Source organism: Primulina huaijiensis, chromosome 11, assembly GCF_012295235.1.
Source record: "Primulina huaijiensis isolate GDHJ02 chromosome 11, ASM1229523v2, whole genome shotgun sequence".
Classification (NCBI taxonomy): Eukaryota; Viridiplantae; Streptophyta; class Magnoliopsida; order Lamiales; family Gesneriaceae; genus Primulina; species Primulina huaijiensis.
The window spans coordinates 20,212,751-20,229,884 of record NC_133316.1 but is presented as its reverse complement, the minus strand read 5'-3'; the positions used below and the strand labels follow the sequence as shown (position 1 = coordinate 20,229,884).

Below are 17,134 nucleotides of genomic sequence, written 5' to 3'. Positions count from 1 at the left end.
CTAATGAAAATTTATTATAAATAAATTTAATCTTTTCCTGTAATTTAGGATTTTTTAATGTATCGTCTATAGTTAGAATTTTAACTTCTTCTTTTAAAGAATTAATTTGAAAAGTTTTTCTATCAATCTTTTCTTGTAATTCATTAAGAATTTTATGAACATGTTTAGTTATAAACTGAAAAGAAATAGGATTACCTTGATAGGTTCCTATTATACCTGTTTCATCAACATGCTTTAAAGGATATATTTGATAAATAAAAGGTAAACCAAGTATTAATTGGCTAGAAATATCCTTTGCTAATAAAAAACTGGTTTGAATACAGTTTTTATCGTTGCAAATATAAGCTTTAGGTAATTTATAATTTATTTCTAAAGGTTTTCCTCCTGCATGAGAGAGAGAATGAGTAGTTTTATGAAAATATTTTGTAGGAATTAATCCTTCCTGTATAACATTCAAATCTGCACCACTATCTATCATAGCAATGAAATTCTTTTTATAAGAAATATCAATTAATAAAGTAATATTTGTATACCATTTTTGAGATATTATCATACTTAAAACAGATAAATGATTATCATCATTAAATGAAATATTTTGATTATTATCAATATTGTCACATTCTTCTTTGTTATTTTCAATAACAGAGATACAATAACTTAAATGAGTATTATTCTGATGTAAAATTTTTATTTGTTCTTTAAGATTATTAATCTCTTTTATCAAATCTTGTATAGTAACAGGATTCTGTTTACTATATTTTTGTTGTAAAAGATTTTTTACTTCTTGCATAGAATAAGCTTGTTCTTGTTTAACAATTATATTATTTCCACTACTTGTTGAAGCAGTGTTTTCCATTTGATCTATTATAGTAGATTTTAATATTGGATCCTTAATCATTTTAAGGAATTCTAAAAGATTATTATTAGTTAAAACATTAATATTTAAATCTTTAAATTGAGATATAAGTTTATAAAACTCATCATTTTTGTTATTAGTGTCATCACTTAAATGATTAATACAAGATTTTCCTTCTATACAATTTTCACATTCTATTTCAGAATTAAAAGATTCATTTTCTATTATATCTTCTGAATTATAAATTCTGAACCAGATTCTGAGCTATTCTCAGATTCACTATCTGAATTCTGATTAGAATCCATTATTATTTTATTGATTTTAACGTTTATCGATCTATGAGTTAATTTATCGAAACATATGTGGGAAATGTCAAATTCTTTAAATATGTTTACATAGAATTTATAAACAAGACAATTTTATTGAAAATAGTTTAATTAATTAATAACGGTTTATCCAAATATTCTGTGACAATTTGGCTTAATATCGTTTCATCACTATCATATTACTCTTTTGGTTCTTAAAATTATATTATTTAGTTTATTTTTTCCCTTTTCTAAATATTCATATTTTATCTTTAATGGTGACAGTGATACAAGAATAATAATATGAATGGTTCATTGTATTCTAATATTTTTTTAAATATATTTTGTCATTAGTAATAAAGAAATAGTAGCACCTAAATATGTGTCTTGCTTTTTTTTTTTTTTTTTAAATAACAATTTATAATACACGTGCATTTATTCCACTACGTAGCAAATAAATGCACGTGTTTTATAAATCATTTTATTTAAATTGTTGTTATTTTTACAGTTAAGTCGATTATATAAATAGAAATTTGAAAACGTGTTTTTTTTTTTAAAAAAATAAGATTTCTTACTATATTTCCGTTAAAAAAAAAAGATTTCTTACTATATTCTATAATATAGTAAATAAAAATTAAACTATTGAATTTATGATTTAAAATGTGAAAATTTTAAAGAAAAAATTGTGATTTTGTTCTTTTATGTTTGTGTTTTTTTATTCATATTATTAAATTTATCTTAGTTTTATATTTTCAATTTTTTGATAATTTTAGTTAGTGTTCCATGAGTGCTGATTTGAAAGTTGACAATGTATAAGTTAGCTTCGTGTCATATATATAAAAAAATTAAACTGTGTGTACAATCTTTTTTATTATTATTGATGGACTAAAGTGAAATTTGACAAATTATGGAGGGACTAAATTGATATTTGAATTGTTGAAATAAAAATAAATAAAAATAAAAGTGTGTGTTGAAATTAAAACAAAAAACAAAAGTGTAATATTAATATCATATAAGGGTAAAATTGGAAAAAAAAAAATTTGTGTCCTATCTAGGTAGTTATTATCATGCCCTCACACTTAATATAATAGTATAGATATACTAATCTATCAACACACACTTGACACGTTTTTATAATATTTTTTATAGTTCATTTGATTGATATTTAGATGAAGATCAAAATATAATTATAAAAAATAATGAGAGACTTCACCGTAATTTTGATATATAAATTAAAAAAATAAATAGAAAAAGAAAGAAAAAAAATACCAAAGTAGGAATTGAGAACCTACACTTTGATAGTTAGGAAACAAATGCTCTTCCACTAAACTGTATGTGACTTACATTAAAATTCTAGCACTTTATTAATATATATAATTATTAAAACAAATCATTATATCAAAAATTAGTTACTCTAAAAGTCTCAAACTCAATAATATAGTATAAAAGTATGGATATGCATGGGTAGTTTTTTTAGTATAATGTAGGTGTGGGCATATGTCTGGTTATTCCCGTTTCAAGATTTTATATTTTGATGTTCGAACTCGAAATAACTGGTACGGGTAAGATATTATTAGTTTTATTTTAAAAAATAAATTAAATTTTAAATTAATTAAAATATATTTAATTTAAACTAAAAGAATACACGAACTATCCGATACCCGAACCCAAAAATTATCCAAAGTACGCCATTTTTACCGGGTCAAACCGAATGTTGGGATGGAGCTAGACGGTTTTTTTGAGAAGTGGTGAAATTTTTTTTAATAATAGTTTATCATAAGAAATTTTAAAAATAATTATAGTTTTTTGTTGTTGTCACATTTGCTACAAATTGCCTCAAATTGCGATGAAAATAGAAAAGCAGATAAACATTTTTCAAATCATAGTTATATCACATCACACATACTATTATACTAGTGCACCGACGCACACATGTACAATATTTTTTATAATTCATTTGATTTATATTTAAATGAGAATCAAAATATAATTATAAGAATAGTGAGGGACTGCACTACAATTTTGATATACAAATTAAAAAAACCAATAGAAAAAAGAAAGAGAAAAAAAGATCAAAATAGGAATCAAACCTACAACTTGAAAACTTGAAGTTTAAGAAAGCAAGATTCTATCCATTAAGTTACGTGTGATTTACATTAAAGTTTTAACATTTTATTAATATATATAATTATCCAAACAGATCAGAACACCAAAAGTTACTATAAATATCACAATCTTAATAATATAGTATAAAAGTATAGATAATATAGATAAATTTATAGAAAAATCTTGGACTGCAACAAACATAAAACCGAACAAATTCATAAAACGTAAAAAATGTTGTAGCTGCCACCCCAATTGGTAGCCTAATGGCGAAGTTTAAGGGAAAATTTTGGACGAATTTGAATTCAGAAGTTATAGCTTAAAAAAAAACGGGAAATTGGCCTTCAGTCCTCAGCCGTCGATTTTTTTTGTGTTCAGTCCCTGGATACTTTTTTAGTACCACATTTCCACATGAAGTGTACCACATTTTGTATGACATAGTACCACAATTTTGTGGGTAGGGAGTGAACCCAAAGAAATATTTTGATTGGAGATTTTTCACCAACTTCCCCTTGAAAAAAACACATAAATAAATTTAGCATTTAAAAGTGTTTGCATTTAAAAATGTGAATATATTTTGACTTGGAAAATTAAATGGTAGGGTAAAAGTGATAAAAGGTAAAACATCAGGGGTGTAAGTGCAATTTAAAAAACCCAGAATCCACATGGACGTTGACTGTTAGTTGAGCCCGTTGTCTAATTAAATTAAATTATTCTATTCCCGCTTTCTGAGTTGCCCACGTATCCTTGTTCATCATCGTTTTGATTATTATAAATTATTATTTCCGTGTCCCTTCGTTCAACTCCCCCGGGGTCAGCCATAATTTTCCAAGAAAACCCAAAAGTTTCCGGAACTCGGAGATTTATAATTGGCTTCTCAACTCAAAGTAGCGGATTCAAACTTACTTTTGCAAGAACGAATGGCCCTCTTGGAAATATTTTTATTTCTATGTACAGTTTCGGTTATTTTGTCCTCAAGAACTGTTCATTCCATCCCCTTTGTTGTATTTCACGGTAACTCTGAGATTCAGCTGTGGGTTTTATATGTTATTTTGGAATTATATGATTCACGCTGCCTTTGGGCTGTTTTTGTGAGTTTCTGGCGGTTGCATCCATTCTTTTAAATTTGGATTCTGTAATAGTTAGTCTCAAAGTTTAATGCTTCCGTTAACGCTAAAATTTAAGGATTTATGGTTTTTTGGAGGCGAAGTTGGTGTTTTTCAGTCGCTTGCTTATGCTTTTTGGGGTATTCACTTTTCTTGGAAATTTTAAGTCTTTGATCTCTTTTCCATCCTTGTTATCCTGTTTTCTTTTAGTTTGTAACTGATGGAAACTAAGGACATTGAATCCCAGTTTCAAACTTCCACAATGAGACCTTACACTAAACGTCCAAGGATTTAATATAAATCCCGAAGGACTCGTTAAACTTTGTTCTCATTTTGACCTGTAATATTTCAGGAGCCTCTGAGAGTTGCGATCATGAAGGAGTCACACATTTCACCAAGGTTTTGAGTAACTGGTCTGGTTCACTGGGCTATTGCATGTATGTTTATAATTTGATTAGTCATTTAGTATGAACATGGATATATATTTGATCTACATAGAGTACATTTACTTCATATTTCGCATTTTTAGTTTCGGAAAATGGATTTAAAATGTGGATGGGCACACCTTCTGTATGCCAATGGTTTCATTTTGTATTGTTTTTTATTTTAGAGAAATTGGAAATGGTGGTTGGGATTCTTGGACAGTGCCATTTCGAAAGCAGGTAAGCTGTTTCTGAATTAATCGATTCTTATTATACAAAAGAACATTATTATTAATATTTAATGTGATTTTCTACTTTCTTTGCACGGTGTAGACTGCCATTGCTTGCAAAAAGGTATTGCTGTTCTGTCCGAAGAGTTATCTTGATTGACCTGGAATTTCTTGCTTAGATTGAATGCCTTCTTAACAAATAGGTGAAGAAAATGAGTGAGTTGAGTGATGGCTACAACATTATCGGGCTTTCGCAGGTAGGAATCTTTTCTATCCCCGTCAATCTCTCAAAATTGAACCATTTTTTTAATACATTTTATTGGCTCATCATATCATTTAAAGTGATGTTTTTCTCTTAAACTCACTAATGGATATTATTTTCTTTCTTTTGGTTGGTGACGAGAGGAAATTTTGTGGAAATTGAGTTTTTGTTTTGTGGCTAACATTATTTATTGATGGAATACAAACATTTTCTATCACGGAAGAAATATGTGAAGCATTCTGTAAATGTTTCCAACGTTTTTATGTTTGATATTTGAAAAAAAAATGTCGTCATGCTCACTTTTTATGGTTTTCGACTTTTCGTGTGTTGATGAACATCTCTCTCTAATCTCATACTTTCCAGGGTAATATAGTTGGCAGAGGAGTCATTGAGTTCTGTGACGGAGGACCTCCAATAAGTACTGATCGAGCACTTTGATAAAGATATTTGGGTAAAAATCCATTCTATCATATCAATTTGATGCTTTCCTTAGTAGTATTGTCTGATGGAATATTTATAATATAGATGTTACAAACCTATAGGTACGGCAATAGGGCAAATGAAATTTTTTAAGCTGTACGACTTCTTAAACATCTCATTTTGGTTGTTACTCCACATAGGGAGTCACACAGGACATTACTTCTGTCGTGCTACCCAAGAATAGCCTACTTGTGATTATTGTCATACATGCTGCGAGCTGCCTGCAAAGTGCCTTATCTGACTTGATGTTGTGACTTATGAAGCATGAACCGCTACCTTAAAACTCTATTTTCCCTCCATAAGTTTTTTAGATGTGATAAACTTTTTATCCAAGTTGGATATTGTTCTTCCAAACTACCATTTATTACTCTGGTTCTTACTATTTCAGAATTCAGAGCCTCTGCTTGCCAATGTTAAAAAATTATGCTCAAAATGTCGGTTATTATATCTTATTTTTCTTAATTTCACACAGGTGAGGAATCTTATATCTCTGGCAGGTCCACATGCCGGGATTGCCTCTGTTCCCTTCTGTGGAGTAAGTTCTCTTCTAGCTGCATTTAAGTCTTCTGAATCAAGGATTCATAAAATATCACAAGTTTAATTCTTTCATGATCAATTGGTTGATGGAAATAGGGAAACGCTCTAGATTTTCTAACCTTAAAATGTAATGTTTTTTAAAAGATGCGGACTTCTTCATTTGTTCGCTTAATCAGTTGTTGCAATGTTTTATTAAAACTCACAAAGACCAGCGTGGTTGAGATAAGATTTTGTCTATTTCTTCTTGGTTTTCTTCATAATTAAGCTACATTTGCCTTTTCATTTGATAAGTGGAGATACTTCAAAAGGTGCACAACCATAACTGAAATTTCCATCTTCTAGAAGAAACCATCAGAAAAACTTGGAACAATGTACAGATCACCTTTGATGAAATCTAATACAGTCCGATATAGGTAATATACGCTTATAAGCTAAAAAATGTCTTAAAAATAGTCAGTACAGTAATTGATGGTATAAGACAGACGTGCCCGTGCACTACTCTTCAATTATCTTGGAAAAACTTTACCGTGTACAATGTTAAAAATCATATAATATATTACTATATTATGATATATATGTGATATTAATTCATTATGATCAAGTTATAGAAAAGATTTTCAACCAAATTTATCAACAGATATTTTCGTGTACATAAATGATAATATGATTGTATCAGTTCTTCATGGTTTAATCCCATACTGTGTGCCATTCTTTCTTTACTCTACATTCACCATTTATAACTTGAATATATAACCTGTGGAAATGGTTTGCTTTGGCCATCTGGTTTAATTATTCTTGGTCTTGCAGTCTACTTTGGTTTGCATTCTTGTGGACTTTTTGATCCAGTTGGCAGTTTATACCGACTTTGTCCAGGTTTTGAAATCATTCAACATATCGTTGCATTTTAAATTTGAAACGTCAAATTTTCAGTTCCTAAACTTGTAAATTTTCTTTTCTTGATTTGACTATTTACATCACGGGAATCTATATCCTTTTGAATCGTCTCAGCTTTGTGTCGTTGCAGGAACATTTGGCACCGGCTAACTACATTAAAATTCCAACTGTGAGTGAAATTTTATCGCAAGAATTGACTTGATGCATGTAAATATGAAACATAAGTGATCTTATTTTTATTGCCCTTGCAGTTAAATTTTTACATTTCTAATCTATGCATGTTGGAGACATTTATCTTATAAATTTCCTTTCTTTTTCGAATGAGTAGTTGAAAAAAATGTCTTATCCTTTAATTGCTCATTTTGTATTTATTAATGAATTTCAAAAGATAACAGAGTAGACACGGATGAATTGGATTTTAAAACCAATTTTTTTTTCCCCGATTATGATTGAATTCTAAGTCATTTTGGCTTAATTTGATATAATCTATAGTCTTAACGTATCCGCATGTGTTCAAGGCGTAACGCCTCCATTTGAACCTGATATTCTGTCGATCACTTTACCAGGATTTAAGTGACTACAAGGATGGATGCAAGTTCCTCCCTAAGCTAAACAATGAATTTCACCAGAATCCCAAGTACAAGGAGCGGTTTTCTAGCTTGCAGAATTTGGTACTTATAATGGTAAGTTTGATATTCGGTTCTGATTATCAGTTGGATACAAGGAATCTTAAAATTTTCTCCAGTTTCATGAGTTTTTCAATATGATACATATGGCTCAAGCTATTGTTTCTTACCCAGTTCGAGAAAGATAGCATTCTAGTGCCTAAAGAGACCTCTTGGTTTGGGTACTTTCCAGACAATTCGTGGGACACTCTTTTGTCCGCAGAGCAGGTACTTGTTTCTTATCATACGCCGATGATTAGTTATGAGTCTGCTCTTCTTGAACCCACAATTTATCGGAGCGTTTTTGTGTTCGGTTTTTATTAAATCTATTCCGTGTTTGACATTGAATCAATCGTTAGTATGTTACAGTGCTAATGTCACTAACAACACATCTCCCAGTTCAATCTCGTGATTATGCATGCTAAAGCAAGCTGCATCGTTGAATCTTTACAGACAACCCTCTATACCGAAGATTGGATAGGCCTGAAAAAGCTGGATGAAGCTGGGAAAGTTAAGTTTGTAAAAGCATCTGGAAGCCATCTTGAAATCTCTTATGATGAAATGGAAGGACACATACTTCCATACTTGTTGGAGAACTCGACTGCGCGACACAGATCATCAAAACTCTCTCATTTGAGGCTCTTGTCTGGACATGACAAGAATACAATCAAGCTGTATCGAGAGGCTAACATTGTTACCAAGAATTTTACACGAAAATGTGTATAGATGTCGTATTATTGGATAAATGACAAATTTTTTTTTTTTTGTCAATACGGGATTGTGTGTGGATTTGCTGTAGCATATGGTTTAAATCATCTCTTACGCTCGTTGAATTAAATAAATATTATCGACAATTTATTACATCAAATTGCATCTAGGAGAGAAAAATGATTTTTAACTAAACATATATTAAATTTTCCAATATAGTAAGTTAGAATAAGAAATAATTTGAATAACACCATAAAATGCCAGTGGTGTTATTATAGGATTAGATGAGTGGCTTATAAAAACTTCATACTTTTATCTAAATTAACTTCTCGTGTATTTTTTTTTTGTCGAATTGGAAATTAAGAATATACATTGTTTTGTTATAGAAAATATCATTATTTTTATTTTTGTTTTAAAATTAAATTAATAAATTAGATTTATTTTTCACAGAATTTGCTAATGTTAATTTATAATATGTCGCTAAATATTTATTTATTATTTGTGCGCATGCGACTATATATATATAATTTTGCTATGCATAATCGCGGAGTTCACCGGCGAGATTTAAATCTTTTTCGATTTTTCTGGGTTTTGGTATAAAAGATTGCCCTTGCGAGTTATTGTATGCTGAGGTTTTGGCGCAAGGATCTCAAGGCCAAAAGATGCTAGCTTTGGTCATGAAGTTGATCGATATTACTTTCTTGATTTTTGGGGCGCTTCATATTCAGAAAATTAAGCATTACTTTTTGTTGGGAACTCATGGCATTCACTCTATGGTCTACGGATGGAGTTTTGGATGGATTGTATGCAGACAATTTGTTTAAAGTGCAACCTAAAAGAACACAATTTGGCCATTCCATTCTTCTTTTCATCGTGGGATTGGATGCCCGAAGCTTTTCGCAAGCGTGAGCCGTGGATGAAGGCTGGAAGAACTTGAATCCCTTAAATGGCGATATGGGTTCGTTTCTGCAACCACAAGTTTTATCTTGGTGTTTTCTTATAAATTATGACAATAAGATTCGTTTATGGAAAGTAATGAATGCATTATGGCTTACATAATATTCAACACTTGGTCTTGTCCTAATAAATTTATGATGGATTTCGATAAAATCATTTTCGAGGCTTGCGGTTTTACCTATATGAATATTGTTTCGAGTGACATTGTTGTTGCACACGCTTATTGTATTATTTGTTCATATCCGGTCCTTGTACTCTTGGGACTAATTGTTAGCCAGGACCAGTTGTCTCACAAATGCAAAAATCATTTGTAATTTCCGGGGCGATCCCTTTATTGTCTCACAAATGCAAAAATAATTGACAACGTTAAAAATCTGCATCTGGTTTCTGTTTATTAAAATTTTAGTTGTTTAAAGTAACCTTTTGTTTTCTAATGGTTTATGAATTTTTTAATGATTATTATATGAATGGTAAGGAAAGTCTGTGCTACTGCATAGGTCCTTCTATATAGCTGTCAACAACCGCAATATTTCACGCATTTGTAATTTCTCAGATATTTTTATAAAATTAATGCAGTTTTCTCTAACCCATTCGGCTTTGAGTTGTTTGTGATATGCTTACCATTGCTTTCTCTCATTGTACTATCGTAATATCACTTTTGAACTCCATATAGATGCCACAGATATGCATTTATCTTGGTGTCTGCTTGATATTTTGTCTTCTTAAACATGAAATTAATATCATACATTTGTTGCACATGTTTATGTTAAATGCAAAAAAAAAGGAATCAATCTGTCGACAATGATGTGGCCGAGTTGTAAATCTTCAAACTTGCGTGATTTATTTGTCATTCGTAATGTTTTATGTAATATATTCCGAAAAGGATAGAAAATTAATTTGTTTAGATAATTCTGTGTCTAACGATATATTTTCTGTTTTCAGGAACTGCATTTATTGCGGCTGCAGAATGGAAGTCTATGGAAGTTGAGGGATATCGATCTAGATTATGGTCGAAGTCCCAACTTTGATGCATGCGGTATATAACGTTTTCGTGGTTTATCTTGACTTATCTGTATGATCTGAAAAAAATCGAACTTCACATTAATGATTTTAAAGTTTCGATGCAGATAATTAATGTTTATCATTGGTTTGTAATAACGTCCATCACTGGATATTGCCATGTTTGGGTCTTGTCTATTTAAGGCATTTTGTTGGTGTATTTAGAATTTTAAATGGTAGGCAGAATGGTTACATTTACTGATATGAATCTCATACTCACTGATGTATATCTTCAATTTGTTCCATTTGTTACCCGAGTAAACATCGAATCAAATGATCTACTTCGGTAGATCTTAATATAGTCATAGACAACTGTCATTGGTATTAGAGTATGGAAAGTGTTATCTACATACTCAAAACAAATGGATTATAAATCTGATTTCCAGCGTTGTCTCTTTCCTTCATTTTTTTTGGTTTAATCAACTTTTTTGTGGAGCGTGTGAAACTTGCTTTACCTCTTCTGATTTGTCTTTCCATATTCTTGGAAAGAATCACACAAATCGGTGGCAGTTTCGTTTTGAAAAGAAATAAAATGCTTGATAAGTATGTAAAGGAAGTATAAGACATGCTTCTGATCAATCTTATGAAAAAGCGTGCTAACAACTCAAATTAGAATTGATTTAGATTGATACATGTTTATTATTCAGTGGCAATTGTATCAAATCATTTTCCCCCTTCTCCTTATCTTGGTGACACGCTGGTAGTTATGTGGGTGATCATGATAATCACTCGTGTTCATTCTCTAAAGCACGATATCTCTTTTTGCCACGTGTCCCTTGTCCCATTGATCTGATCTAGGCTTTCTGTGTTTCATATGCCTTTGTATCAGGATAACGATAATGCTCTATACGATAATTTTGCACACATCTACACCTGATTCTCCTTTGTCTTCCTCTATCTTGAGGTTTCCTATCACAAGACAAGACAATACATGGAGTTGCCACAAACCCATACATTTACGGAATTATGGTAATCACACTTTTTCTTGTTCAGCTGAAATTTGAAGATGATTTTCTATCTATACTAAACCTACTAAAATGGTGGTTTGTGGTATGATTCATCTAGTTTAAGGCTCAATGGTGGTGTAGACCATACTCTTTAATCAGGGAAAACTCAATTATCTTCTCCTCCTCTAGGAAGAATTCTTTTTGTTATGTCTGGATTTTGGGTTATCCTTTAGAAACTACAACTTTGGAATGTTTATCCAAAGGTAATCCGTTGAGGTTCCCATGAGTTTATCCTACTCCACCTATACCAAATTTATTCTAATACAATTTAGCCAAATTTATTCTAATACAATTTAGTGGCTTTAAATTTCACTGTTGAGTATTTCCTCATATTTTTTCATAACTTTTTCTAGCCATTTGATAGATGGATTCTTTACTATCGATATGTTTGATGCAAATGTGTTCCACACGTTTGACGCTAATTTTTTTACGGGGTAGAAAACTACTATATGTTGGAGTTTACTTGTTGTTTCAATCTTTATTCTCTGCACTGCGTATCCTCTGAATTAATTTTGTTCAGATTTCTGCAGCATCTTATTTTCTGCTTTAGCAATTTAGGTGTTACCATTGTTTCTTTCAAAGTCTTGCTGTATCTGAAAGCGTCTTTTTTTCTTGCATGCTTATATTTTAGCCATTTTATGGCAGAATGAGTGCCACTTATTTTTAGGCGAAATTATTATGCATATCTGTGACACTCTAAGTTTGAAGCAATCTCGCAAATTATGGCTATGATAATGTGTTTTTTACTTTCATCAGGCAGTCAATGGCATCAGTTGGTAAACCTTTAGTCAATACAGGAGACATAATCAACAACGAATGACACAAATCTAGTACTTAACAACCATTCTACACATATTTACAAAGTTTTGTTTTTTTTTGCCCTAGTTTCTAGCCCATGGTATGGGAAGAATAAATTATTTATCTTCTGCTCAAAGCGGACTTGATTTAACTCCTTTTCATTTTCTCATGGATGGTAAGCAACTGAGTACTGATGATGGAACAATATATGCCATTATTTAGTGGTAGTTCTTAGTTGATAGGATTTGGTATTATGATACATTGGATTATGCTGAACCATCTTTAGCAAGCCTCATAAGTAGATTACGATTGCATCACTTACCAACTGATAAATAAATGAGTAGAATTGTACGGAACACCAATGTTGTAAGAATATGAGCACACCGACTTTAAAAATATTTTAGGTTAAAATGATAATTGTTTTTTCATGCATACTTGGTCAAATAAATATTTTCGTACTTGTAACGGTACCATAGTATATACAAAATTCATATAGAAGAATATAAAAGCTAAACACATTCAATTGAAGAGGGTCTGGTCTTTAAGAATCCTTGAAATTTCAGATCGCAGTGGCACACTTGGTGTTTTTGGACGATTATTGATGATACAATAGTTGATGAAAATGCTGTCAAATAATCATAAACATGCTGGTAATCTTTTGACACATCATCGCTGACTTATTAAATAAATCCAGCATCTTGATTTTTTTCCATAAGAGCAAAATTTTCATTTATTATACCATGACATCAGCCCACCTCTCTCTTTTTCAGCATCTCTATAAACTGAGTTTTCTGTTCTCTTCTCACCCTTACAATATTGCCTCCTCTTACAATTTATTCAACTCCTGTGAGGATCTTTCACTCCGCGGTTTCAAAAGTTTCCTGGGATTTTTGTTTTTTAAGTTTTATGTATTAAAGTAAGAGTAAATGTATCTCTTATCTGTGATGTCTTTTGTTACTAAGCCAGCGTCTTCTTCCTTCCCAAAAATCAGATTCCGCGGTTTCCAGTTGTTGAGGTTCAATAAATTTCTAATATGTACATTTGAAAAATCTGAGAAATTTCTGAACCCTAACCCGGAGAAATAAGGATAAAAAAAACTCAATACTTTATTTTTTGCCTTTTGAAATTCTGGAATTTCCAACTATTTCATTTTAAAGATGGGAGAAATTTCTGATAAACAAATGTAAGAAACATAAAAAAAATTTGAAACCTCTTTTTCTTAATTAAAGCTCTTTATAAGAGATCTAATTTGTTTATGTAATTGCAAATGCAAAAACATTTGTATGAATATTTTTGCATTTTCATGTTGTACGTCTTTGAATGAAATTTTGTACATGCTTTTCATTTTTGTAACTTACTTATTCTATCTGATTGTTTCAGAGCTTTCTTGATTGAGGCTTTCTGAAGTGGAAGAGAATTCAATCCTCTCATTCATGTTAATACTTCCAAATCTCATTCAAGAAGTTTTCAGTGTATGCAATTGTATACTTGTATCTGTGCCAATTATATTTCTGACTATATGCTCTATATATAATTTCGTTTACAAATTACACATGGGCAAGCCCTTGCATGGACAGTGCACGTTTGATGAGTGCATCTTGATTTTTCTGACGTGAATTGCTATGGTCCTGAATAAATTTTGGTTATATTCAAGGTTGTAAATGGCGGGAGGCGGTGGCTGGGCGGTCGGTGACCGCCTACCGCCTCGGCCGCCTAGGCGGTGCCCAAGCGGTGCCTAGGCGGTTGAATTTTTTTAAGTAATTTTTTTATAGATAATCATGCAATATAATCATTTTTATATAAAATGTGCAATTAAATAATGTTTAAGCACAAAATATAATATTATCTAGATAATGTGCAAACCAAAAAACGGGCAGCGGCGGGCGGATTGTGTGTGGTGGTTGAGAGTTAAGAGTTGAGAGTGAAAATCAAAAATAAAATAAAAAAAATGATGTGTGCTAGGGTTTTAATATTTAAAATTAGTTGTCTTTGACTAGGTTTTTAAAATTGTTGACTACAATTTAAAAATCTTGACTGTCTGCCTCGCCCGCCTCCCCAACGCCGTATAGCTTGGGCCGCCTAAAACACCCGCCTCATGCATAGGCGGTGCGGTCGAGCCGTCTCGATCGTCATTTAGAACACTGGTTATATTTTATTGCTCTGATGGCTATCATTTTATTTTATTTCTTTTTCCGAAGCTTTTGATTCAATCGACAAGAAGAGCAAAATGTCATTACCAGGATCCTCTATATCAAGCACATTCCTGATAAATGACAATGAAGAGATTCAGTCACCTAAGAAAGATGATAATCCTGACAACATTGTGGAAGTGCCTGAAGGTAAGAGGGAAAAAGAACCAATTCCAAACTAGGAACAAAAATTTGGTTGTCTACCTTTTCTAATAAGATTTACCAAATGGGTGTCATATAAATTGATTATATGGTTAATATTATCAATAAATTCTTTTTTTTTTAAAATAAGGTTTGGAATTTCAGAGACAGAAAGATGTAGCGGAGAAAGGTGAGCAACAAAAGTTGCATGGGAAAATAGGTATTGAAAAGAAAAGGAAAGAAGAGGAGTTTCTCGAGCTCCCTAACTTCTCTCTTGAGTTAAGTCGAGAACAAATCTCTGAAGATATCTACGGAATGACTGGTAAAACACCTTCGAGGACACTAAAAAAGAGGGAAAAAAATGTCCAAAAACAGATTGAGGTAGCCAACAGTTTACTGATCTAATTATTTTTAATTTTTGTGTGTTAATAATATTTTTTCTTTTTTATGTCTAAATTTTTGATTCTTTTAGTTGATTTTTCCTGGTGGAAGTTTAAAAGCAATAACAGTTGGCAAATATAAAGTCTAGGAAGGTATGATTTTCATACCTGTTTTTTACAGTTAATGAGCATTTTGTTGCACACATCATGAGTAGAAAAAAGAAATATCGTAGTAAATGTTACCATAACTTTGCTTCTTGTAGGGCCAGCCTGAGCGGTCTTTTACGTCTTTTGAAGGTATCCTGAATTCTGATGGACCTGAGCAGTTTTGCGAAGGTATGCCGCCAACAAGGAGAGAGTGAATCAGTATATCACACTGTATCTGTTAGTTTTTTCGTGATGAGTTCAAATGTTTATCCTGAAAAGTATTTGTTTTCTCCAAAAACTTGAATATGTCCATGCATCTCATGTAAATAGATCGAATCAAAACAGAAATTATTATTCAGATACTCTAATTCCCTTTTTTATCTGTTGAAAAAAGTGAAGATTTCATTGAACGCTAAAACTTATTATTAATTGACAGAAGAAAATGAAATATATTTTGGGCATCTTAGTTTTTAAATGAACAAAAGTATATCATATTTCATTCTTTATGTTTATATAATATAGCTTCTGTATATGATTTCTATATTTTTGTGGGTGGCAGGTGAGCGTACAAGTGTAGCTTAACGAAGTACTTGTACATAATAAGCATCGATCATTCTTTTTCTGGATAACCCACAGGAATAAGATTTCTTGGTAATTTGATGTGCAAATCAAATATTCCTTTCTTACCTTCCTTAAAATGCTATATTTAGAATGAGGTTAATTTTTTTTATGAGCTCAATTATGATCCATGGAAACTTAGAGATTGTTTTGTATGTGATATTTAGTTTTGCAACTCTTAAAGAATATGGAAAATCCTGACATGAGATGAGTAGAGCTTACTGAAAGATATTGAATAGTTGTGAAGGTTTTATAGGATCTAGATTTGTTTTAATATAGAGATGGACAAGATATATCCACCAGTACAGTGATGTTTAAAGAATGAAACGCCTACTTCTTGGCACAAATCATGTTGGTTTAGCTTCTTAGTTCTGAGTTCTTCTAGCAAAGCTTCGAAGATCCTAGAGCTTCTTTCATATACTACTGCAAGGGGTTCAGTGTATTTCATGAATGTAAACTTACAAGGTTTTGAGTACCTGTGGATCATAACTATTAATACAAAGATACACTTTTGATGCTACAGGTGGCATTGGAGTCTTGACTCTAATTGTTTGCACATTGAAATAATTGCTGGTATCAACAACATGCATTTGATTCTGCACATATTATGCACATTTTTGGTTATATCTGTAACTTTTCAACATCCTTAACATACTTTCCGAATTATATCTCGTTTGGGTTCACCAATTGCAGTGCTGGCCATCATCTTCATCAGTTGTAATCCATGATACTTCATCTGAAATGCGGGAATTCTGCTGTTGATCCGTTGAAGAATGATAATGATATTGGGGTTTTGGGAGTTGTTGATTCGGAAAGATTACGTGGAAGTTTAAACCATTTTGAAGTGTATTTAGAGCGTCAATGTCGTTTGTGTCTATGCATGAATGGGAAATGACTACTTTGAGATGCTTTTCATTCGTTCTTGCGTTTTTTCCCCATAAAAAAAGCATGATGTTCTTTGAAGTAAACGTGCTTGAATTATTTATTTATTTTTATATATGATCAACTTTTTATATTTTATCAAATTGGCACAAAAACAAGCACTTCTATTTTTCATGAAACATATTTAATAATGTAAACACTTTGGTAGTGTAGTGATATAATTTTCTTCAATAGAGGAGAGACGTGAGCTTCAATCCATGTTAAAACAAACTCCTCACCTCAAAAATGCTAAAAAAATGTTTGCATGATAAATATAAGTGAAATTAGAGTTTCATATGGAAAAAATTGATCAGAAATAAGAAATATAAATGATTGATAATACCGTTCG

At 31.3% G+C, this 17,134-nt stretch overlaps 2 protein-coding genes across 14 annotated transcripts; both read left to right on the top strand.

Annotated features, from left to right (window-relative positions):
• Nucleotides 1-4,042: 4,042 nt before the first annotated feature.
• Nucleotides 4,043-8,648, top strand: LOC140987416 (uncharacterized). Its single transcript, XM_073455910.1, has 12 exons — nucleotides 4,043-4,278; nucleotides 4,723-4,807; nucleotides 4,981-5,032; nucleotides 5,126-5,146; nucleotides 5,226-5,279; nucleotides 5,648-5,698; nucleotides 6,237-6,299; nucleotides 7,109-7,174; nucleotides 7,326-7,364; nucleotides 7,762-7,878; nucleotides 7,996-8,088; nucleotides 8,314-8,648. The coding sequence occupies exons 1-12, from the start codon at nucleotides 4,185-4,187 to the stop codon at nucleotides 8,584-8,586; spliced, it is 1,008 nt and encodes a 335-aa protein (XP_073312011.1). The 5' UTR covers nucleotides 4,043-4,184; the 3' UTR covers nucleotides 8,587-8,648.
• Nucleotides 8,649-9,100: 452 nt separating this feature from the next.
• Nucleotides 9,101-16,781, top strand: LOC140988234 (uncharacterized). 13 transcript variants are annotated; one of them, XR_012177317.1, is made up of 8 exons: nucleotides 9,101-9,526; nucleotides 10,468-10,561; nucleotides 14,588-14,728; nucleotides 14,871-15,100; nucleotides 15,192-15,253; nucleotides 15,368-15,435; nucleotides 15,806-15,897; nucleotides 16,558-16,781. XR_012177317.1 is itself a non-coding variant. In XM_073457235.1 (7 exons), exons 1-5 carry the CDS (start codon nucleotides 9,515-9,517, stop codon nucleotides 15,246-15,248), a joined length of 534 nt encoding a protein of 177 aa, XP_073313336.1. In that variant the 5' UTR covers nucleotides 9,101-9,514; the 3' UTR covers nucleotides 15,249-15,252; nucleotides 15,397-15,435; nucleotides 16,558-16,781. The 13 variants fall into 13 exon arrangements, 9 of the variants coding, with proteins under 9 accessions (XP_073313336.1, XP_073313335.1, XP_073313340.1 ...); XR_012177318.1 differs by lacking the exon at nucleotides 15,806-15,897; XR_012177316.1 differs by having other exon boundaries at nucleotides 15,806-16,781.
• Nucleotides 16,782-17,134: the final 353 nt, after the last annotated feature.